At 47.2% G+C, this 24569-nt stretch overlaps 1 protein-coding gene across 1 annotated transcript in view; it reads right to left on the bottom strand.

Annotated features, from left to right (window-relative positions):
* Positions 1-1436: 1436 nt before the first annotated feature.
* hpse2 (heparanase 2) overlaps positions 1437-24569 on the bottom strand; it is a 279913-nt gene continuing 256780 nt past the window's right edge. The window contains exon 12 of the mRNA XM_038822233.1: positions 1437-1774. Coding sequence (XP_038678161.1) covers positions 1609-1774 — 166 coding nt within the window. The 3' untranslated portion in view covers positions 1437-1608. The remainder of the gene's footprint in view (positions 1775-24569) is intronic.

Raw genomic sequence — 24569 nt, 5'->3', positions numbered from 1 at the left:
GAACAGCCGTTCCTGCTGGCGAGATCAGCGGCCATTGGATAGCGGCCAAGAATAACCCACCAAAGGCCCCCCAAAAGTGGACTTAGTTTTCAGTCCGCTGAATCGCATCCAGAGTCTTTGAATACTTTCAAGGCAGAGGGAGATAACATTCTTGATGAGCAAGGGGGTGAAAGATGATCAGGAGGTTGGCGGGAATGTGGAGTTGAGGTTACAATTTGATCAGCCATGAGCAGGCTCGAGGGGCTGGCCTCTGCTCCTGATTGGTATGTTTGTATTGAAATGTTGCCAACTTGGTAGAATGGTTCAATGTGTGGCTATTCTATATACCACAAGGACGGATTGATACAGGGAAAAGATCAGGGTGATACTCTCAATACATGTTCTACATTGAATTTGAAAATTGGATAAATATTTCACAGGGTAAAAAATTCTAAGTTATGGGAAACGAGCAAGGCAATAGGATTTAATTAAACAGCTCTTTCCAAAAGCTGACAGACACAATGGCAGACTCTGTACTGTATCATTCAATTATAGCTCAAAAACAAAAGATGATTGGATAGAATTTGTGCTAATCTTTAACGTAACAGTAATACTCCACAAGTTGCTTTAAGTACAATATGGACTTTATGAATGAGAGAAGCAGATAATTTGGTGGAGTTTCTCATTTCCTTCCGTTCTCTCCCTACTGTTTCCGATCTACCGAGGAATGTAACAACTCTCCGGCCAGCCACCCAGATTTCCCAAACAACAAGTTATGAAGGAGATCATGGCCATGTCTAAATGAGTTGTCATCCATAGATAACACACACACACATTCCAGCAGTGGTCAATGACGTGGGTACACTGGCTGATTTACACAACACCCCCTAGCCCTTACCCCCACATATCCCTAAATTAGGGACACGGAGACCAGTTATGGCAGTCACCCTAGCTGTGATGGAGTGGAGATCAACTAACTCAGCACAGATCATCGATGGGACCGGGAGTGCTCCTGGTCTGGCTGGCTCAGCTGCGCTGAACCAATAAGACATCAGGAAAGTTGGCAGAAGCTAGTTTGCAAACATGGAAACACATTTCTTCCACTTACACAGACCAGACGAACAGTAGCAAAGCAACTAATTGGGTGTTTTGTAGAGGTTGCAGTGGGGATTTGGGCCTGATTTACACTATCTGACTAGAAAAATAACTCTTTTGTACAGAAGATGCCTTGAGGCATTGTCAATGTGCGATCCAGAGTCTGGCTGAGCCGCAAACCTGCTGTGGTTATGAAAATTGTTCCGTGGATGGTTCTGTCTTTCAAACAAATGTCACTCATTGAGGACCATTACAACAAAGGAACGGCTGTAGCTGGTTAGTCGCTCTGTGAGGCAGACAACAACCTACAAGAAAGAGATGGGCAGGTGTAGATGGGGGGGGGGGGGGGGGGGGGTGGAGTTGGGGGGGGCTTGCAGAAGAGACGGACATCACATTTTAACTTTTCAGTCAAGGACTTTTCAGGCCCTGCTTTCAGAGGATGTTCAGGCAGGAGCACAAACTGTCAGCCGATTTTATTTTTAACAATATTGTTCAGGACAAGGTGACCGGTTTCTGGCCTCTGGGAAACGTTGGCTACCGGAACTTGCAAGAGGGGGCGTTGGCATTCTTCACCACGTAGAATCCAATGGATAGAGGGGGAACCACCACAATTCTTCCGGCTCGTAGAGTTCTTGGTTTTAGTTCGGGGAACGTTTCATCGTCTATCATTACTAGCGGTCGACCATTCAGCTGCACAGACCTAGAACAAAGCAAGACCATGGTTAAGGGGATCCTATACGTACCCGCCTCCCCGAACAGGCGCCGGAATGTGGCGACTAGGGGCTTTTCACAGTAACTTCATTTGAAGCCTACTCGTGACAATAAGCGATTTTCATTTCATTTAATTTCAGAAGTCGACATGGTGCAGTTTATCTACCTGCCAATCGTGAGTCTGCCTCATAAAGAAACTAAAACCTTGCATTCCGATGGAGCCTTTCATTACCACAGCACTTCCCAAAGAGTTCCCCCGCCAACCTATTGAAGGGTAGTCACTGTTGTAATGTAGCAATTTGTACACAGCAAGCTCCCATAAACAGCACTGTGATAATGACCAGATAATCCATTTTATCTTAATAATGTTGGCTGGGGAATAAATATTAGGTTAAGATGCTAGAGAGAACTCCCCTGATCTTCAAAATAATGCTGTGAGATCTTTTCCACCTACGTGAGGAGGAGACAGGGCCTGGGTCAAATGGTAGCACCTACTGCAGTGTGGCACCTACTGCAGTGTGGCACCTACTGCAGTGTGGCACACCTACTGCAGTGTGGCACCTACTGCAGTGTGGCACACCTACTGCAGTGTGGCACCTACTGCAGTGTGGCACCTACTGCAGTGTGGCACCTACTGCAGTGTGGCACACCTGCAGTGTGGCACACCCACTTTGGTGCCAGCCCAGCTCAAGCCTCTGCAGTGGGATTTTAACCAACAGTCTGCCAGACTCAGAGGTAAGAACCCTTTAAAGGTTTGATCAAAAGGGATAACTCAGGGCAGGAGAGCTTAAAACCACCGTTTGCTCCTCCTGCTTTATTAAAAATAAATTTAGAGTTACCCAATTATTTTTTTCCAATTAAGGAGCAATTTAGCATGGCCAATCCACCTACACTGCACATCACAGATATCACAGAATTTACAGTGCAGAAGGAGGCCATTCGGCCCATTGAATCTGCACCGGCCCTTGAAAGGAGCACCCCACTTAAGCCCGCGCCTCCACCCCATTCCCGTAACCCAGTAACCCCACTAACCTGGACATAATTTATCACGGCCAATCGACCTGCACATCTTTGGACTATGGGAGGACACCGGAGCACCAGGAGGAAACCCACGCAGACACGGGGAGAACGTGCAGACTCCGCACAGACAGTGACCCAAGCCAGGAATCGAACCTGGGACCCCTAGGGCTGTGAAACAACTGTGATAAGCACTACGCTACCGTGCTGCACATCTTTTGGGCTGTGGGGGTGAGGCCCACGCAAACAGGGGGAGAAAGTGCAAACTCCACACAGACAGTGACCCGGGATCGAACCTCGGACCTCAGTGCCGTGAGGCAGCAATGCTAACCATTACGCCACCGTGCCGGCCTGCTCCTCCTGCTTTACGTGGGATGCCGGACACATACCCAGCACGTGTGCAGGAAATGTCTCCAGCTGCAGCTCTTGGAGAGCCGGGTTTTGTAGTTGGAGGGGCGCCTGGGATACTGGAGCATCCACGAGGGGGGAGAGTATTGGGGTCAGCAAGTGTAGAAAGGTAGTCACTCCGCAGGCAGGAAGTGAATGGATGACCTGCAGGCAGAATAAGCAGACTAGGCAGGCAGTGTAGGAACCGGTTGTGGCCATTCCCCTGCAAAAGAGATATATCGCTTTGGATACTTTTAAGGGAATGACCTCTTCGGGGAAATCAGTAACAGCCACATTTGTTGCACCACAGGTGGTTCTGCTATATGGCAGAGGAAGAGAAAGTGTGAGAATGCAATAGTCAGTGGATTCAATTCTATGGGGAATCGATGGCCATTTCTGTGGTCATCAATCAGACTCCAGGACAGTATGTTGTCTCGTGGTGCTAGGGTCAAGGACGTCTCAGAGCAGCTACAGAACGTTCTGGAGGGGGAGGATGAAATGCCAGTGGTCATGGTACACATCGGTACCAGTGACACAGGTTAAAATAAAAATGGTGAGGTCCTAAAAGCCGAATATAGGATGTTATGAAGTAAGTTGAAAAGTAGGCTGAGGATTACTACCAGTGTCATGTGCTAGTCAGATTATCATAGAATTTACAGTGCAGAAGGAGGCCATTCGGCCCATCGAGTCTGCACCGGCTCTTGGAAAGAGCACCCTACCCAAGCCCACACCTCCACCCTATCCCCATAACCCAGTAACCCCATCCAACACTAAGGGCAATTTTGGACACTAAGGGCAATTTATCATGGCCAATCCACCTAACCTGCACATCTTTGGACTGTGGGAGGAAACCGGAGCACCCGGAGGAAACCCACGCACACACGGGGAGGATGTGCAGACTCCACACAGACAGTGACCCAAGCCGGAATCGAACCTGGGACCCTGGAGCTGTGAAGCAATTGTGCTATCCACAATGCTACCGTGCTGCCCTGCTATTAGACATAGCAGGACATATCGGGTGAATACGTGGCTGGAAAGATGGTGCAAGGGGGAGGGTTTCAGATTCCTGGGATATTGGGACTGGTTTTGGGGGGGGGGGGGGGTGGAGCCAGTACAAACTGGACGGGTTACACCTGGGCAGGACCGGGACTGATGTCCCAGGGTGAGTATTTGCTAGTGTGGTTAGGGAGGACTTAAACTAGAATTGCAGAGGAAGAAAACCTAAGCAGGGTGACAAGGGGGGAGAGTAACAAGGAATAAGAGCAGTAATAAAATAAAACAATGAAAACGCAAATCCGGTAGACAGAGTAATCGAGGGCATGAGTCAAGTAAGTCCACAGTGCAAAGGAAAGTAAGGATGCTAAAAATGCAAAAAGGCAAGCCTAAAGGCGTTGCATCTCAATGTACAAAGCATTCGGAAATAGGGAGACAACCTGATGGAGCAAATTGAGGAAAATGGATATGATCCCATTGTCATTACGGAGAGGTGGTTACAAGGAGCTCAAAACTGGGAACTTAATATTTGACCTTTCAGAAAGACAGGAAGGAAGGAAAAGGTGGTGGGGTAGCATTGTTGATAAGAGATGAAATGGGGACAGTTGTAGGAGACGATCGAGCCTCAGATGATGTAGACTCCATTTGGATGGATGTAAAAAAAACAGCAAGGGGAAGAAAACATTGGTAGAAGCAGTGCATAGACCCCCAAACAGTATCCTCACTGTAGGGAAGGGTGTAAATCAACAAATAATGGGAGCATGTAAAAATAAAGAGCAATAATTATGGGTGACCTTAAGCTTCATGTTGTTTGGATTAATCAAGTTGGAAAGGGTAGCTGTGACAATTCATTCATACAGTGCGTTAGGGATAGTTTCTAGAGCAACATGTCATGAAACCAACAAGGGAACAGGCTATCTTAAGTCTGGTAATGGGTAATGAGATTTAATAAATGAACTCAGAGTAAATGATCCCCTAGGAAATAGTGATCATAACATGGTACAATTTAATATTCCGTTTGAGAGTGCGAAACGTGGGTTTGAAACAACTGTGCTTAAATTAAATAAAGGGAATTACAATGAACTGACAATAGAGTTAGCTAAAGTGGACTAGGCAGATAGATTTGCAGGAAAGACAGCAAGCAAGCAGTGGCAGACATTTAAGGAGGTAATTCATGACTATCAGCAAAAAGTTATCCCAGTAAGGAAGAAAGATTCTAAGAGAGGGATAAACCAACCATGGCTAACCAAGGAAGTTAAGGAGAATATTAAAGAAAAAGTATATAAGGAGGCAAAAGTCAGCAATAGCCCCTAAGACTAGGATGAATTCAGATCCAGCAAAGGAGGTCTAAAAAGGTATTAAAGAGAGACAAAATAGACAAGAGGGAAAACTGGCAAGGAATGCAAAAATTGTCAATAAAAACCTCTCTAAATATATAAAAAGAAAGAGAGAGGTCAAAGTGAACACAAGGCCCTTAGAAAATGAACCTGGGGAGATAGTTACAGGGAACAAGGAAATGGCAGAGGAGTTAAACAGATATTTTGCATCAGTCTTTATGGTGGAAGATACTTCAAACATCCTATTAAAACTAAAGAATATGGGGGAGCAATTATGTATCATCACTAGAGAAGTAGTGTTTGACAAACTAATGGGGTTCAAGGCAGAGAAGTCCCCTGGCCCTAAAGGCATGAATCCTAGGATCCTAAACGAAGTAGCTACAGAGATAGTGGGTGCATTGGTTGTAACTTTCCAAACATCCTTGGATTCTGAAGAAGTTCCAAAGGATTGGACAACTGCCAATGTGACATGCCATTCGAAAAGGGAGGGAGGTAAAAAGCGGGTAACTATGGGCCAATTAGCCTGACATTTACTGTTGGAAAGATGTTGGAATCAATGATTAAGGAAGCAATAGCAGCACATTTGGAAAATCAGAATCTAATCAAGCAGAATCAACATGGCTTGATTAAAGTGAAATCGTGTCTGACTATTTTATTAGAGGTTTTCAAGAAATTCTCAACCAGAGTGGATAGAGGGGAACCAGTAGATGTGATGTATTTGGACTTCCAGAAGGCGTTTGTCAAGGTACCTCATAAAAGGTTGTCATAAGATAAGAGCCCATGGTGTTGGAGGTAGTATATTGACGTGGATAAATAATTGGTTAATGGGCAGGAGGCAACAAGTGAGGATAAGGGGTCTTTTTCAGGATTGCGGCCTGTAACCAGTGGGATTCCACAGGAATCAGTGCTGGGACCGCAGATCTATACAATATATATTAATGACTTGGAGGAGGGAAGCGCTGCAGCCAAATTTGCAGACAACCCAATAATAAATGGAAAGGCGAATTGAGAGAGGGATACAAGCAATTAGCAAAGAGATAATGCTGGGTTAAGTAAAAGGGCAAAAAGGTGGCAAATGGAGCATAATATGGGAAAATGTGAAGTTGCTCATTTTGAAAGGGAGAACAAAAGAACAGAGTTATTTAAATGGAGAAAAATGGCAGAAAGCAGCAAAGCAAAGGGACCTGGGGGTATTTGTGCACGAAACACAGAAAGCTAGTGCACAGGTGCAGTAGGTAATCAGGAAGGCTAATGGAATGTAGGCCCTTATTTCAAGGGAGTTGGAGTATAAGAGTGGGGAAGTCTTGCTGCAGCTGTACAAGGTACTGGGGAGACCACATCTGGAGTATCTGGGAGCACACTGGAATCTGGAAGAATGAGAGGTGATCTCATTGAAAAATTTGGGACTGTTACGAGGCTTGACAGGGTCAATGCTGAGAGGATGTTTCCGTTCATGGGAGAGTCGAGGACCCAAGGGAACAGTCTCAGAATAAAGGGGTGACAATTTAAGACCGAGATGAGGAGTGTTGTAACCCACACGTGACCCACTTGGACTGGCCGATTAGGCTGTGTGTGTGTCTCGTGGAGTCCAAGCTTCCCCGTTGAGGGGCGGAACTCGCTCATCAGCGGGAGAGCAAAACAGGAGGTAAAAAACCCCGGTCCGAATGTGGTTGGGTAGTCCATTCTGGAACCAGTGGACATATTCTTTTTTCTACTGTAAATAAATCTTAAGTTCCTTACATTCCGTCAATCCAACAAGGAGGAATTTATTTTCTCAAAGGCTTGCAAGTCTTTACAACTCCTTACCACAGAGAACTATGGGGGCACAGACCTTGTGTATATTTAAGGCTGCGTTAGATGGATTCTCGATCAGGAAAGGAATCGAGGGTTACGGGGAAAGGGCAGGAAAGAGGACGTGAGGAATGTTGGATCAGCCATGATCCTGTTGAATGGCGGAGTAGGCGCGAGGGACCAAATGGCATACTCCTGTTCCTATTCTTTCTGGTCTACTTATGGTCTATGAATAATACGTACGTGGTGTCAGTAACAAGTTTCTATTTGACATGTTCACCATAAAATCGCAAGGTAAACATTTCAGACAAAAACTATTCTGCCCACGTTAAAGGTATTTCAAAGAAAGTGCGGTTTTTGGATGTGTTTGGTTTTCAGATTTACAGGTAAAAGATACTCAACCTGTGATTTATCAGGTCTTTTGAACAGGACCCTAAAAACATTGTAAGAGGATATTAGCACATGGACTTTTGTTCAGACGTTTTGCTGCTTCATGGGAAACCTTTCCCAGACCAACGCATGGAGCTGCTCCACTGTGGGGGGGTGCGTTTTAGAGATAGAGGATAAATCAATCTGAGACGATCAATCCAGATTAGCAAAACTCCATGTGTGGGAGGCACGCTTCAAACTACTGCCCTTTAACCTCAGCTGCAATTCAACTGACCTTGCTCGGGGTTTTTGGTGAACATTGACTGTCTGTTGAATGGAATGTTGAGTGCGGTCATTTTGTTCCGTTGAAAAATAAATTTAAAAGTTCTAAAGATCTGGCAAGGCGGCAAAGGTATATATATATCGGGTCAGGGTACGCGGATCTAAGCCAGTGGCATAGAAAAACAGCAAGGGAGGCAGCCAGCAGAGTCATAACATTGAAGGCCAGTTGTAGGAGAGAAAATAAATAAGAGCCAAAGAGAAGATAGGTAAATATACAGGGAGCAAATGTAGTCATAACACCTCAGAAACCATCACATACTGTTTGAGGAGCACCTCAGCGATTTCTTTATGCTTATATTGCAGAGCTATACTAATGATTCTGGTATTCTGTTGATCACAGAATTAGGCTGTGTATGTGGTAGTTATACGCTACTAACCTGGTAATCCAGAGGCCTACACAAATAACCCGGAGTGCATGAGTTCTCATTATGGCAGCCTGAGAATTTAAATCCAGTTTTTAAAAAATTGGAAATGTGAGAGAAACTGGTACCGGTATAAGTGACTACAAACATGCCACATTCCATCTGATTTGCTTACATCCTGACCCAGCCTGGCCTACAAAGGATCAGGCTAAGTTGCAGGCCAATGTGGCCTAGCAAGCCACTCGGTTATTTTTTCAAACTGCCCCAATCCTACATCTCGCGGCCACTAAATGTTGGGCTTGCCGAGCGTGTACGCCTCTTGAAATTGAATCAAGAACTAAACTCCCGCCCAAATTTCTCCAAAATCAGATGGACTAAGAAATCAGGAACAAAATACGGTTGCCGTGGCAACTCCCAAGAGACTATTGATTGCCATTAGATTCCACCTCAGGGAAACATTTGCTTTCAAACTAATACACAATAGTGAATCTTCTTTCTTCCATCGTGTTAAAAATTATTAAAGATGTAAGCATGACACCCCCCCCCCAAAAGCTATGGGTTGTAAAAGTTGTTTCTGGGATCTGCGCAATGTGATTCTAATGTGTGCTGAGAGAAAAGTGGTCCGTCTGCTTACCTCACCTTCAGGCGTAAATGGTGGCAGTGGCTACACACTTCCCACCAGGCAAGAGGAGTAGGGAAGGGAATTTTTTGTTTCTACTCCCTGATAATGTAAATTCTGTAGCAGCCACTTGTGTTGATCTCTTGTTGTGGCTGTCGACAGCATGACTGTGAAGTAATGTGTCCCTGATGTTCAACTAAACACATTCACAAAAGGATGTAAAAGTAGAGAACATGGGGCAGCACGGTGGCGCAGTGGTTAGCACTGCAGTCTCAGGTTCGATCCTGGCTCTGGGTCACTGTCCGTGTGGAGTTTGCACATTCTCCCCGTGTTTGGATGAGTTTCGCCCCCCGCAACCCAAAAGATGTGCACGGTAGGTGGATTGACCGTGCTAAATTGCCCCTTAATTGGGAAAAATGAGTTGACGACTTTAAATTTAAAAACAAAAGTAGAGGTCAGGAGAAAAGGGAGTATTGATGATCATGGCAATTCTAAGTTGATATCAATGAGCTTTGAAAGTAAGTCAGAATCAATTTATTCCTTCTTAAACCCATTAAGGCAAGCTAGAATGGAACTCTTTCCATTTCAGTCACTGGGCAATCCCAAGTCAGGCATTATGGAGCTAGATGCAGATTAACATTAAAGATAAGGTAAGGTAAGGCCACCATAGTCCCAGATGACAATAGGCTGCTTTCCCCTTTGAGGGGGGAGAGCTGACTGGTGGTGATTTAACCTGAGGATCACCACACCTCAGCCGGTCTGAGGATTGAACCCGCGCTGCTGACCTTGCTCTTCATCATGAACCAGCTGCCCAGCCAGCTGAGCTAGGTCGGCCCCCAAGTTTAACGTTATACTCTATACTCTAATGTACATGGAGGGCCCATTGAAATTTTCATGACTGAGATGGGTTTTTGTTGGGTCAGGACAAGAAGGAGGTAAATAGAGTTGAAGAACAGGCCACCCATGACCAGACTGAATCATTGGACAAGCTTGAGGGACTGAATGGCTTGTTTCCGTTCCTAGGCTTTCTGTTCAGAGGTCCTTACGCTAAGTCAAAGAAGGAAATATTTGGAGGGCAGATCAAAAGCTTGATCAAAGAAATGATTACAAAGCGGGAGAGGGAGGTGTTGGGGAGAGCAGCGCCTCGGAGAATGAATTTACAACGACAGCACGGTAGCATAGTGGTCAGCACAATTGCTTCACTGCTCCAGGGTCCCAGGTTCGATTCCCGGCTTGGGTCACTGTCTGTGCGGAATCTGCACGTTCTCCCCGTGTCTGCGTGGGTTTCCTCCGGGTGCTCCGGTTTCCTCCCACAGTCCAAAGATGTGCAGGTTAGGTGGACTGGCCATGCTAAATTGCCCTTAGTGTCCAAAATTGCCGTTGGTTTTGGGTGGGGCTGCTGGGTTATGGGGATAGAGTGGGGGTGTGGGCTTGGGTAGGGTGCTCTTTCCAAGAGCTGGTGCAGACTCGATGGGCTGAATGGCCTCCTTCTGCACTGTAAATTCTATGATACAAGAGTTGGGTAGGTTGTCAGTCAGGGGAATGCAGTGTTCAAGGGAGAGGAAGTTGTAATTATCTAAGTGGATACACAGGTAGGGAGGGATTTGAACATGAGGACAGAAAATGGTGAGGAGCATGGCAGATCAGGAGCCAATAATGCTCTGTGATTAAAAAGGGGTGCTGAGAGAGTAGGATGTGGTGTAAGACAGGGGTTTATGGAGCGCAGTGGTGGGGAGGCCAACTGGGAGAACATTGGGATAGTCAAGTCAGGATTTGACAGAAGCACGGATGTAAGTTGAACATCAGATTGGCTGAGGCAGAGGCGGTAAGGGGCAGTCTCTGTGATGGAGATCATTCGTGGTCAGAAACTCAACCTGGGAGTCAAACAGGAGACCAAGGTTGTGAATAATCTGATCAGCAGCTTTCGATCACTTTCCTCACAACTCCTTACGTGGCTCGTGCCAAATTATGTTCGATCAAGCTCCTGTGAAGTGCGTAAGGAAGTTTTACAATGTTAAAGGTGCTATATAAACACACGTCATTGTTGTGAAGAAGATGAATCAGAGGCAAGGAGACAGAGATTTTAGTTCAGCAATGTTGCTACTCTCTCATTGGGTCAGAGAATACTGTGACATTATTTATAATAAAACGGGATTAGCGTGGCATGGTGCAGAGATAGTCCAAGTTACATTTGGCAATCCCTGTTTGACAGCTGGGTATGTATTTGTCCAATTTATTTATCGGCAGTGGAAGAATTGTATGTTTTATTAGTCTCGTGGGTTGTGTAAAGTGCTGTCTTTTGAAGGGGCAAACAGGCCCATATGGTGATAATTTAATGATAATTTCACTGTTATTTACTTAGGACTGAGGGAAAGCTATTAATATAATAAGTTCATCAGTTGCAAAGAGATGCAAAGAACTTTGAAAACCTTTGTATTAACCACTTCACTTTGCCCCGAGTATCTCGGTTTATAAAAGCAAATTACTGCGAATGCTGGAATCTGAAACGAAAGAGAAAATGCTGGAAAATCTCAGCAAGTCTGGCAGCATCTGTAGCCAGGGAGAGAAAAGAGCTAACGTTTTCTCCCCCTACAGATGCTGCCAGACTTGCTGAGATTTTCTAGCGGTTTCTCTTTCGTTATCTCGGTTTGTAAGCCAGGGCTGCGATGGGGTATTCACATGCCAACTGAACTGGGGGTGAAAGGCTCTTGTTTGCTTTCGGCTTGGAGAGCTGGCATCATGGAGGCCGCGTCTTGAGGTTTGAATGGGCACGGAAGCAGTTGATGCCATTCTGTCACAATTTGCAACAATAACTTTAATACTAATCTTTTTATTATTGCCACAAGTAGGCTTACATTAACACTGCAATGAAGTTACTGTGAAAATCCCCTAGTCGCCACATTCCGGCGCCTGTTCGGGTACACAGAGCGAGAATTCAGAATGTCCAATTCGCCTAAAAAGGCATGTCTTTCAGGACTTGTGGGAGGAAATCGGAACACCCGGAGGAAACCCATGCAGACATGAACATAAAACATAGAACATACAGTGCAGAAAGAGTCCATTCGGCCCATCGAGTCTGCACTGACCCACTTAAGCCCTCACTTCCACTCTATCCCCGTAACCCAATAACTCCTCCTCACCTTTTTTTGGACCGTAAGAACAATTTATCATGGCCAATTCACCTAACGTGCACGTCTTTGGACTGCGGGAGGAAACCGGAGCACCCAGAGGAAACCCACGGAGACACGGGGAGAACGTGCAGACTCCGCACAGACAGTGACCCAGCGGGGAACCGAACCTGGGACCCTGGCGCTGTGAAGCCACAGTCATTAAGGGAAGCTATTGTTACAATCATTGATTGGAACTACTTCTTTTGTTGATACATGTGTTGGTTTTATTTGCCTTTATGAATTTGTGATATAGAATGTAAGAAGTTCACTGGAAATATTTTCAAAGACAAATTGCATCTTTAACATCCGAAATATCCAAATGTGGTTCACAGAATATTTAGTGGGAAAACAATAATTAGATAATAATGATGCTAGGACAAAAATTAAGATCAAAGGAGAAGAGGAGAGTGGAGTCGTGTAGGGAGGGAATTCCAGAAAGTAGAGCTCAGTCAGTTGTCATGGTGTGGGGCATTTTTGGATGCACAAGCTGTCAGTTGGAGGAATGAGAGTTCTGGAGTAGGACGGAAGAATGGAAATTGCAAAACCAGTGAGTGGCGAACGTGCAGGCACCTCACAGTGATCCAAGCCGGGATTCAAATCTAAGGACCCTGGCGCTGTGAAGCACCAGTGTTAACCACTGTGCTACCGTGCCGCCCAAGGTAAGGTAAAGTTGCCACAGTCCCAGACGACAGTAGGCTGCTTTCCCCTTTAAGGGGGAGATCTGACTGGTGGCGATTTAACCTGGGTATCACCGCACCTCAGGCAAGGGGCAAGGTTGAGAAGGAGGGGCCTTAAGGAATAACCTCAACTGTGGGTTCAAGTCCCACTCTAAAGACTGAAGGTTGACAGTCCTGTGCAGGACTGAGTGCTGCACTGTCTGGGTGAGACGTTAAAACAAGCCTCATCTGCTCTCCAAGGTCGACATTAAAGATCCCAGGGCTCCACGCCGAGGAAGTGCAGGCCAGTTGTCTCCTGTGTTCTGGCCAATATTTATCCCCCGCACTAATGAGTAGCAGATTCTGTGGCAATTATGACACTGCAGTTTACTGTGTACAAATTAACCGTAGTGTTTCCTGCATCATTGTCTGTAAACTGCCTTGGGAGTGTTTTGAAGTTTAGAAAGTTAGCAATTAAGAAAGTTCGAAATGCAAGTCTTATTCTTTCCAAGGACAAAATATTTCTGTACATTTAGGAACAACCACTAAGATTTTCACCATTATCCCCAGGAGGGACATCGAATTTCAATCATCTCTCTCCGCCCCCCCCCTCCCCCCCCCCCTTCCTAGTTATACTTTTCGTTCCCCCTTTGGGTTCCAAACAGCAGGAGATGGTATTTACACTTCAGTTAGCAGATTGCATCTCACCCTGTCAGGTACTGATAGCGGGCACGGAGGCAGAACATTCAATATTTGGGTATTTAGATGGATTCAATGTGACATTGATTCTGTTTACACATGGTCTGTCCGTGTGCCCTTAAACGTCTCATGTGTGACCCCTGACCCATTGTCAGCTATCTAATTTCAGTCAGGACTATAGCCAAGATTGCTACAGAGCTTCAATGTCCCAGAGGATGAGACATGGGCTGCAAATTTCACTCCTGTTTCAAAGGCTCAAGGAAACTGAGCATCTTTTTAGTGGAACAGAGAAAATCTGAGCGGGGCTTAACCGAGATCTGGGAAGGTAAAGAGGTTGATATTATACACGCCGGCTGGTTTTCTGTTCCAAAGGTGTGACTTCACCATCCAGTGTGACGTAAGCCAAAGTTTCTAATCCCCGCTACGGAATGGAAACTATTCCGAGGAGCTTCCCAGCCTGTAACAGTTAAAAGACAGTCTGATGAGTATTTGGAAAGGGAGGCTAGAAAAGGAGATGGTGAAAGGGTGGCGAGATGTGCGGAATTGGGGATTGAAGTGTCCCAGAAGGTACAGAAGTCTGAAGACTCGCACATCCAGACATAGGAACAGCTTCTTCCCCACAGCTACTAGACTCCTCAACGACTCTCCCTCGGACTGATCTGTACCCTGTAAGAACACTATTCTCGACGCCCTATGCTGCTCTTGCTCATGTATTTGCTTTGTTTGGCCCCTTGTTCTGCACTGCAACCAATCACTGTTTTGTCGATGTGCCATTTGTCAATGTTCCCTGTTGAGTTCTTGAGTCTACTATGCACGTACGTGTATGTGTATGTTCCTCGGTCATAGAAAAATACTTTTCACTGTACTTCGGTGCATGTGACAATAAATCAAATAAAATCAAATAAAGTGCCTGCGCTGCTACAATTGACCGTATAACCGTCTAAGCTGCAACCTCTAGGCTTGTGACTCTGTAGGTTGTGAATACTGGGCAAGGAGAGGGTGTAGAAGCATGACCAACGTGTTCCAAATGGGCAAGCGCATGTATCACCCACAACAAACAGCTTTGTTCAGAGTCTGGCTCTTTCATTTTTGCCTCAACATCCCATGACCGTGCGGTTAACAGAATTAAAGACAGCAACTGGATATTAATGTGCAATATTGTTGATGTGTGGGCTACATCTAAATCCAGAGACTCCTGCCACCCCACAGGGAGTTTTAGAATCTTCTTTGAAAATTAACCCACCACACATTTCCTCTCATCCTGGTTCAGCTGCGTTGGGGCATGGTGTGGTGGGATTCTATGGCTGTCCTGAGGCAGGGAACCCCTCTTCCTCCGCTTGTCTGGATAGTGCTAGACATCTATTTACTGTCAAAGGCAACACAATGAAGCAGATCATGTCCTCAACTAATGCTCACATCTGTTTATAAAATACCTAAACGTCCTTGGGCTGGGGAGGGGAGACAGCCAAGGTTCTTGCAACTCGTGTTTTTATTATTTCCTGGGGTGTGGGTATCGCTGGCTGCCCATCCCTACTTGCTCTTGAGAAGGTGGTGGTGAGCTGCCTTCTTGAACCGCTGAAATCCCCGAGGTGTAGGTACGCCCACAGTGCTGTTAGGGAGTGTTTTTGACCCAGCAACAGTGGTGGTATGTTTCATCGGCAGGACGGTGTGCAGCTTGGGGAGGAACCTCCAGGCGCGCTGAGGTTCCCCTGTGGCCGCTGCCCCTGTCCATCTACGTGGTAGAGATCGCAGGTTTGCTATTGAAGGAGCTTTTTTCAATTGCTGCAATCATCCTGTAGATTGTGATGGAGAGAGCGGATGTTTTAGGTTTGTGGATGGGGCGTTGATCCAGCAAGTTCTTTTGTCCTGGATGGTGTCAAACCTTCTGAGAGTTGTTGGAGCTGCTCTCTCCCAAGGAGAACATTCCTCTGCACCCCTGACTTGCGCCTTAAAGATGGTGGACAAGCTTTGGGCAGTTAAGAGGTGAGCTATTTTCCTCTGCTTTTGACTAATTGCTGACCAGTGACCTCGACTGGAGATTGTGTGCATGAAGCTGAGCAGAATGTGGCTCCCCGGCGATGTCCTCCATAGTTGAACAGCTTTCCAAGGGGGTGTAAATGCAGAAGGGGCTTGATATCTGGGCTCTGCTGAGGGCGCCAATGGCTACAATTGAAGTCTATATCGGGCGCGATCTACTGGCTGCCCTCGGCCCCGGGAGGCAGCACGGCCGGTAGATTTTGGGAGATCTCTCTTCTGGGATCTACCCAGCTCGCCACGCCTCGCAAGATCCAGTGCAATCTCGCCAGACGTCGCGATCTGAATCCCACCTATTCTGGGCAGGGTCACTCTTTTGAAATTCTACATATTATAGAGTGAGACAGCTAGATTCATGCAATATGCACTCACCTGACCTACCTGAGGCGTTGTGATCTAACCCCTTTTCCTCGGAGAACTCGGCCGAGTGCCGTTCAGTGTTGGCCCTCATAAGCGGGGACCAGATGGAATGGCACTTGTGGGGGTCTCCCAGGGGATCAGACTACCCTCCCCCCACAAGCGGCATTACTGGTGCCATGCTTGTGTCACCTGGGCATCAGCTTGGCACTGCCAAGTGTCCAGGTGGCACTGCCAGCTTGCAGGAAAACTGCCAGGGTGCAAGGCTGGCATTGTTCCTGTGCTGGGATTCAGGCCCAGGGGCGCCCTGCATGGGGGCGGGGGGAGGGGGGGGGGGGGGGGGGGGGGGGGGGTGAGATTGCATAATTTTACATTATTCAGGTGAATACAATGGAGCTAACACCGACCTTGAAGATGACAATACCGATCCCATTATAGCGGCAACCTGAGAATTTAATGGTGTTGTGCCAATTCAACGTCACTAGATTGGCCTTCAGGACTCACCATTCGGCCCCTCTAACAGGTTCATGTTCATGCTGAAAAAAAGGAAGTGAAGTGGGTACAACTCATTGCTTTATCCAGTCTTACTCCCAACTGCATAACTTCAAACGATGTGCCACGGCCCGCACCCTCTGACTAGCTTAAGGGAAGAATCAGCCGTGGGAGGTCGTCCTGCGGTGAACTGCTTCATTTGATGGCCTCCAGTGCATGGAGGGAGGGTAGGATGGCAGAGGGCAGGAACTGATGGGTCAACAACAACTCACATTTATATCGTGCTTTTAACATCGTAGAACATCTCAAAGTGCTTCATTCAATACTGGACCAGCAAAACATCAAAGGCTCGATCAGCAAAACAACAAAGGCTTGATCAAAGAGGTAGGTGTTCAATATCTTAAAGAACGCGAGGGGGATGGCAAGATTTCGGGAGGGAGTTCCAGGCAGCTGAAACCATGACCACAAAAGTTGGAGGATAATAGTTGGGGAGAGCAAACAGGCCAGAGTTGGGCGACTGCAAGATCTCAGAGGATTGTGGGGTTGAAGGAGGATTATAAAGGCAAGACCATGGAGGGATCTGAGCATGAGGATTCTTAAATTTGAGGCATTTTCAATGACTGGAATTTTTAAATGATGGGGGTGATAGAGATTTGCATAAAGCCCTGGATTAATCCTGTGAACAGGCTTCCGGCTGACCTTGTGTCCAAGGCAAGGTGGTCAATCAGGAGGATTCTCTGAGCATGTTCCGCTGTTAGTTTGCGGTTAAGGGCTCGGGGGAAGTGCTTTGAAATATTTTTAACTGCACAAAAGAAGTTTTACTTGAAGTCTGTAAGTCAACTTGGCAGAGGTGGCTTTGACAAAGATTCATAGAATTGGCTGTTCTTTGTAGGAAGAAAGACTTGAATCTATGCCACCAAATGTACGGCCCAGAAGAAGGTCATTCTGCCCATGTCACAGTTAACAACCCAATCTTTCTCTCTCTTACCATTAACATTAGCTATCCTTTCTCCCTTAGATGTGTGTCTAGCTTTTCATTGTTTGCATCTGTGCTATTTGCCTCGACTGCTCCTTGTGGTACCGAGTTCCACATTTTAACCACTCTTTGAGACAAGACGTTTCTCCCAAATTATTTACTGGGAGTTACTAGTGACCATCTTATTCTTATGGTCCTTAATTTTCATAGAGAGATCTTTTCTACCTTTACCTCGCACACCCCTTTATCTTTTTAAAGATCAGGTCCACTTTGCTTTTCTAGAAACAAGCACCCCAATCTTTCCTGGCAGTTATAACCTCCCAGTTCTTGTATCACCATCGTCAATATAAAGCTTTTCATGACTTCAGGATGTCTCAACGTGCTTTACAGTCAATGAAATTTTGTTGGAAACGTGTCTGTCAGTTGCGCACAGCAAAATATTCATGTGATGAATGGCCAGATCGTCGTCGTCCTGTGATGCTGGTTGAGGGAGGAACGCTGCGTGGGATTTTCTGGTTTAGCTCAGTGGGCTGGACAGCTGGTGTGTGATGCAGAGGCAAAGCCAGCAGCGTGGGTTCAATTCCCGTACCGGCTGAGATTGTTCATCAAGGGCCCGCCTTCTCAACCTTGCCCCTCGCCTCAGGTTAAATCACCACCAGTCAGCTCTACCCCGCAAAGGGGAAGCAGCCTCTGGTCATCTGGGACTCTGGCAACTTTACTTTCAATATCCAGACATTGTGGTGTGACAGTTCCAAATGCCAATGAATTTTATGATACATCGTCAACATATAATTGGAGAATACAACTGGAGCACTGTATACACACTGCGGGAGGTGGGAACATAGAACAGTACAGCACACAACAGGCCCTTCGGCCCTCGATGTTGTGCTGAGCATTGACCAAAACCAAGATCAAGCCATCCCACTCCCTGTCATTATAGAACATATAGAGCAACAAGTGTGGAAAAAATGAAGTATGAGGGAGGTGTAGAGATGCTCATGCTAAAAAAAAAGGTTAAAATTTAGATTTTCAACGGCATAAATAAGGTAAACCCATGATATTACTTCAAGCTGAGTCAGGTCAGTAGGATATGAAACTCAAATTGGCAAAGGTAAGTTTAAAGCCAAACTGCTTTTACTTAAAGGCTGGTTTTTATATGTTGGGAAAGTAGTGCCTCACATCGGCCGCTCGTGCGCCCGGTCACAGTGCTCCCAGCCCAGAATGAAGCCGCCCATGCCCGCCGATCAGACTGTGGCGGCCCCGGACTGAGTCCGCAGCTGCCTCGAGAGGTTCCTGAACGGCTGGGACCATGAGAGTCCCACGCCGCCGGGAATTTGGCCAGTCCGCGACGGAGCATCGTGGGGCGGGCCCTCAGGCGGTGGATACTCATCGTACTCCTTCAGCGGCCAATTTTCAGGGGGCGGAGAATTGAAAAACCGGTTCAGCTCCCGATTTCGGCCCCAAAACGGATTCTCCGCCCCATCGCTGAACGCGATTTGGGCGTCGGGGGGGATGGAGAATCCAGCCCATGGAGGGAGATATTGTTTTTTGATGGGGACATATTGGTGTTAGCTGCTGGGACTAAACCATCACCACAACTGTTGTGGCATTTCTCAGGGTCTGGTGGGGCTGGGAGCGTCTTTCTGATGATTTGAATGTTTTGTTTCTCAGACAAGGTTGGTGATTATTTCATGGGAGTCCGAATTCTCCTCTTGGCTCCACAAAGACGCTGTGAGCTACTGTTGGCCAACCGCACACCTCCCCTCCACCCAGCCTTGCCACGTGGTCTCTACCAGTGTCCCAGCCGAGCAGAGAGACTCCGCCTGCAGCTCGCCTGCCAAGATCACCCGTGACTGGGACCTTGAAAAATAACAAGGCTGGTGGGCACCATTTTCAGCATTAAAACACCCATTGAAAATATCAGAAATTAAGCTCTAATGGTTCTCTAAAATCCACACATTTACCCCCTCATTGGGTGGGAATTTGAACTCTTCACGGCAGTGGAGAATGGCTAATATCATTAAGTATCAGGAAACTAAGATCATGAGTGATTCAACATCACCCACTTTCCACTGTAACAAAACAAAATTAATGGGTTGTGGGCATTTGTTGCCCATCCCTAATTGCCCTTAACTGAGTAGCTTGCTAGGTCATCTAAGAGTCATTGCTGCAGCTCTGGAGTCACACACAGACCAGGGGCTGGATTCTCCAAAAATGGGGCTATATCCCAATGTCAGTGTAAAAATACTAGCGATTTACTCTGGAGATTCCTTAAAATTTTTAGCAGCTCTTCTCCTACCTGCAGGGGGCTGACAGGGCCCCAGAGTGCTTCTCACAGCTTTCAGCTGCAGGTATGGGCCGCCGCACTTCCAGTTCTGAGTCCGCACATACGCACGGCGGCAGCCTCAAGCGGCCGCACCGAACGCGATGGCAAACCCAGCCGGCAGACCTGGACGAGGAAAGAAAGGGTTCCCAACCGGCCAGACGTGGTTAGAACCACGCCGTCGGGAACTCGGCCAGTTTTGCCTGGAGAATCGCCGGGGGGGGGGGGGCACTCTGTCAATGGCCCCCCCAACCACGGCGCTTAATCCGTGCGCGAGCGATTCTCCAGGGACCAGAGAATCGCAGGAGCGGCACCGGCTACGTTTCTCGCGTAAACGCGGATTCTCCGCCGCGGCGCCGAATGCGATTTTGGCGCATGGCTGCAGTGAATCCAGCCCCAGACATTCAGCCAGTGAACTTTCTCCTCCATCCCAATGCAAACACCTTGCCCTCCCCCACTGGGCCATCTTTCACTTGTTCTTCAGCTTTACTTATGCTGAGCACTGCCTTTGTTCTCCTAGTAACACATTCTCACATATCCTAAACCCTGAGCTGCCATCAGCACCAGCTTTAATGCCACCGTTAACACTCCCGTTGTCTCGCGTTCGTAACATCTTTGTTCATCTCTCCGTGGCTCTGACCTACCTCTGCTCCACCTTCTCCACCCTCTCTCCAACTATCCATCACGTTTCAACTCTCTTCTGCTCATATGGACTCAAAAGATTAACTGTTTCTCTCGCCACAGATTCTGCCAGTTCTGCTGAGCATATCCAGCACTTTCTGTTTTTATTTCAGCTTTCCAGCATCTGCGGTAGTTGACTTTGGTCTGGCCAGACCAGGTAAAGATGGCAGATTTCCTTCTCTAACGGGCATGAATGAACCAGATTGGTTTTTTCTGGTTTCGTGGTCATCATTAGACTTTTAATTCCAGATTGTTATTGATTCAGATTCTACCGTTAGCCATGAACCCGAGTCTCCAGAGGATTATCCTGGGTCTCTGGGTAATGCCAACACTGCGAGCCAGTGCCTCCCCCAGCAAGCAGTGAGGGCGAAACTGACTCTATTCTGAATTAAAAAGAGTAAAGAGTTAAAGAAGGCCGAGGGTGTACCACTGAAACTCTCCAGACAGCTTATAAGCTTCTAACTGATTCCAATGGATTTATACACACAACTCTTCATATCTGAAGTTAAGTGAAAGCAGCTGTGAGAAAGATAACATTATTCTTTGTTATTTATCATGAATAACAATCTGGTGAATTGTTTCAATGCAGTCTCATTCACAGTGGAACTGAGGTTTGTTTAAGCCGCTCAAGGTGATGTGAGGCCATTTGTATTGATCTGCTTCTTTTTAAAATAAATACCCTGAGCTACTAAAGATCCAGTCCAGCAGGAAAACAGGCCAAATGGCCTGGCCGCTTGCACTCCAGGGTATTGATTATTGATCAGCTTCAGATCGTCTGGTCCGAAGGAAATCGGTGGCAGAAACTGTGGATCAGGTGATGGGTTGAAAATGAAAATGAAATGAAAATTGCTTATTGTCACGAGTAGGCTTCAAATGAAGTTACTGTGAAAAGCCCCTAGTCGCCACATTCCGGCGCCTGTTCGGGGAGGCTGGTACGGGAATCGAACCGTGCTGCTGGCCTGCCTTCAAAGCCAGCGAATTAGCCCTGTGCTAAACAGCCCCAGTATGATGGTTGATGGTTGATATCCCGAGTCAGCAACACTAGATAAAGACCAGCTCGGAGAGAAACCATTTTGCAACTACTCGCTGGTAAGGTGGAACTCGCTAACACAGGGAATGGTTGAGGTGAACAGCACCACGGTAACACAGTGGTTAGCACTGTTTCGGCACAGCGCCAGGGACCTGGGTTCGATTCCCGGCTTGGGTCACTGTCTGTGCGGAGTCTGCACGTTCTCCCCGTGCCTGCGTGGGTTTCCTCCGGGAGCTCTGATTTCCTCCCACAAGCCCTGAAAGACGTGCTTGTTAGGTGAATTGGACATTCTGAATTCTCCCTCCGTGTACCCGAACAGGCGCCGGAATGTGGCGACTAGGGGCTTTTCACAGTAACTTCATTGCAGTGTTAATGTAAGCCTACTTGTGACAATAAAGATTATTTAAAAAAAGAGGCATTTAAGGGGAAGTTAGAGAAGGACACAAGGGAGATAGGAATAGAAGGTAGGGTGAGGTTGATGGCGGCTCATGTGGGACATAAACACCAGCATGGACCAGATGGGCTGAATGGTCTGTTTTGTATCTGAGGTTAGTCTGTTGTCTACATCATTGTGTCAAAGTTAAAAGTGACAAGTTACAATAATCATAATTGCAGGAATAGTAAGATGGCATTAATCACTTGGTTCTGCCCCAATACTTTCCTTTTCTGCTTCTCTCTTGCTGCTGCCCTTTTATTCAAAATCAAAACAGAAGTGAAACTGGACAGTCCCATATCTCCGAGGCAAATGAACAGATCATCTGCTTTAGTGATGTCGGTCGAGGAATACATGTTGACATGAAGACAATTTATTTTAATAGTGTCAGGAGGTCTTTGCATTCATCCGAGAGAGTAGGCGGGGCCTCAGTATTGCACTTTGGATCAGCTGAGATTTTGTGCTCAGCCTCTACCACAATGGCCATGAAGCAAGGAGCTGCTGCCTGGGCAAGATTGCTAACACTGATCCAAGGCTGGCACACGGGAACAAATCCTCCGGCCCCTGGATCACTAGAGACCGGGGTGTGCGATGGAAGATGCACCTCGGAATACTGCAGAAATCCCAATGCGTTGATCTCCTTGGGAGTTACCCAGGAAGTTTGAAATTCCGATGGGCAATACCCCTGCTCCCTGGAACCTCTGTGAATGTCTCCAACCCTGAATTCAAATCGGAGTCTTCAGATAGTTCCGATGTGCTTACCTGGATTAAAATCTAGTCTAACAACTGGGTAACTACAGAACCGACCCCAATCACTCACTCTAACCCTCCTCCAGCTAACCCCCCGACTACCCTACCTTCCCAAACCAACTTCACCTCCTGAGCACGCTAACTCTCGACCACCTGACTACCCCTCGCAACCACACTACACCTCGGTCAACCTCCAGCCAGACCTGACTACCCCCCCCCCCCCCCCCCCCCCCCCCCCCCACCACCACCCGGCTACCACCCCACTGACCAGACCTGACAACCCGATCCGGCCACTCCTGATTCACCTCACCCAGCATACCCAGCTCACTAGAGAAGCGGCAATCCGACAATATCTGCCGCCCCTCAGAAGATTTCGGGCCATCCTGGTTATTTGGTCAGATCTCGCTGGGCAGCGTATTGTCACCCCAGTTGAGAAAATAGTTCTCCGCCGGCAGAATTTGCCTGACTGACACCTTCTGATTTCCCCTGCCTCCCCATTTCCCAGCCCAGAGGGGAAAAGCACCTTGGGAATGACATTAAGCTGGGAGAGTGGGTGGGTTCAAACTCAAGGTGGCTGCTTACACGGTGTGTTGAAACATTAGTGCAACTCAACAATATATAAACAATACTGCCACGGTAAAGACACAATGTAAATGGCAATCGTTGTTGGAGACAGGAGCTGGCTTGGGCAGGGAATGATGTCCCTAAGGGTCAAGTCCGTGGAGGTGGTCAAGGGGAGAGAAGGTTGGAGTACGGAAGGAAGCTGGGCTGGTCTTGATGGAATGAAGAGAAGGAACAGATCTGGAACAGGCCATTCACGGTAGCATTGTGGTTAGCACAATTGCTTCACAGCTCCAGGGTCCCAGGTTCGACTCCCGGCTTGGGTCACTATCTGTGCGGAGTTTGCACATTCTCCCCGTGTGTGTGTGGGTTTCCTCCGGGTGCTCCGGTTTCCTCCCACAGTTCAAAGATGTGCAGGTTAGGTGGATTGGCCATGATAAATTGCCCTTAGTGTCCAAAATTGCCCTTAGTGTTGGGTGGGATTGCTGGGTTATGGGGATAGGGTGGAGGTGTTGACCTTGGGTAGGGTGCTCTTTCCAAGAGCCGGTGCAGACTCGATGGGCTGAATGGCCTCCTTCTGCACTGTAAATTCTATGATCCTATAATTTCAGCGAGGCTAGAGATACCAAGTAGGAGAAGCAGAGTGGAAGATCTGAAGGTCAGGTTGGAAGCACAGGAATCAAAGGTCAGGGGAGCCTGGTGTTCTGGGATGCCCTGGGGAGGTACAGGAATGAGAGGGAAAGAGGCAACTATCTGACAGAAGAGACAAATGTATTTTCCAACAGTCCGTTTGGTGCAAGAGATCACTGGTTAATGTGGAAGAATTGTTAGAATCTCTTTGTGGTGTTACATTGTTGATGTAATGAAAGCAAGTTCTGCATGTCATCTTTTATGTATGGCTCGAGGCAAACAGTCACTGTCCAAGATTGGCTTCAGATTAGCTGTACCTCTTAAAATAATGTTCTTTTATCCAATAAACTAAACTAACTGCAGACATGCTCAGTTTCAATGATCGTTGACTGGCCTTTGCTGTGATTGTCAGTAATCCAAAATTAAATAGAACCGAGTTCGGTGGCTGCTTGTTTGCAACTGAGAAATAGAGATCTGACCAGGTGCCACCCAACTGGAGGGGTACCACATGGCCCACCCAAGGAGGGCACTCACGGCAGACACCACACAAGTGCGCAGGACAGGGGGCACATGCATAATAATAATAATAATCGCTTATTGTCACAAGTAGGCTTCAATGAAGTTACTGTGAAAAGCCCCTGGTTGCCACATTCCGGCGCCTGTTCGGGGAGGCCGGCACGGGAATTGAACCCACGCTGCTGGTCTTGTTCTGCATTACAAGCCAGCTGTCTTAACCCATTGTGCTAAACCAACCCCCAAGGCATATCGCTGGCAT

The sequence above is a fragment of the Scyliorhinus canicula genome, chromosome 16 (genome assembly GCF_902713615.1).
Source record: "Scyliorhinus canicula chromosome 16, sScyCan1.1, whole genome shotgun sequence".
NCBI lineage: Eukaryota > Metazoa > Chordata > Chondrichthyes > Carcharhiniformes > Scyliorhinidae > Scyliorhinus > Scyliorhinus canicula.
The sequence above is the reverse complement of the archived record's forward strand: the minus strand, read 5'-3'. Positions and strand labels throughout refer to the sequence as shown.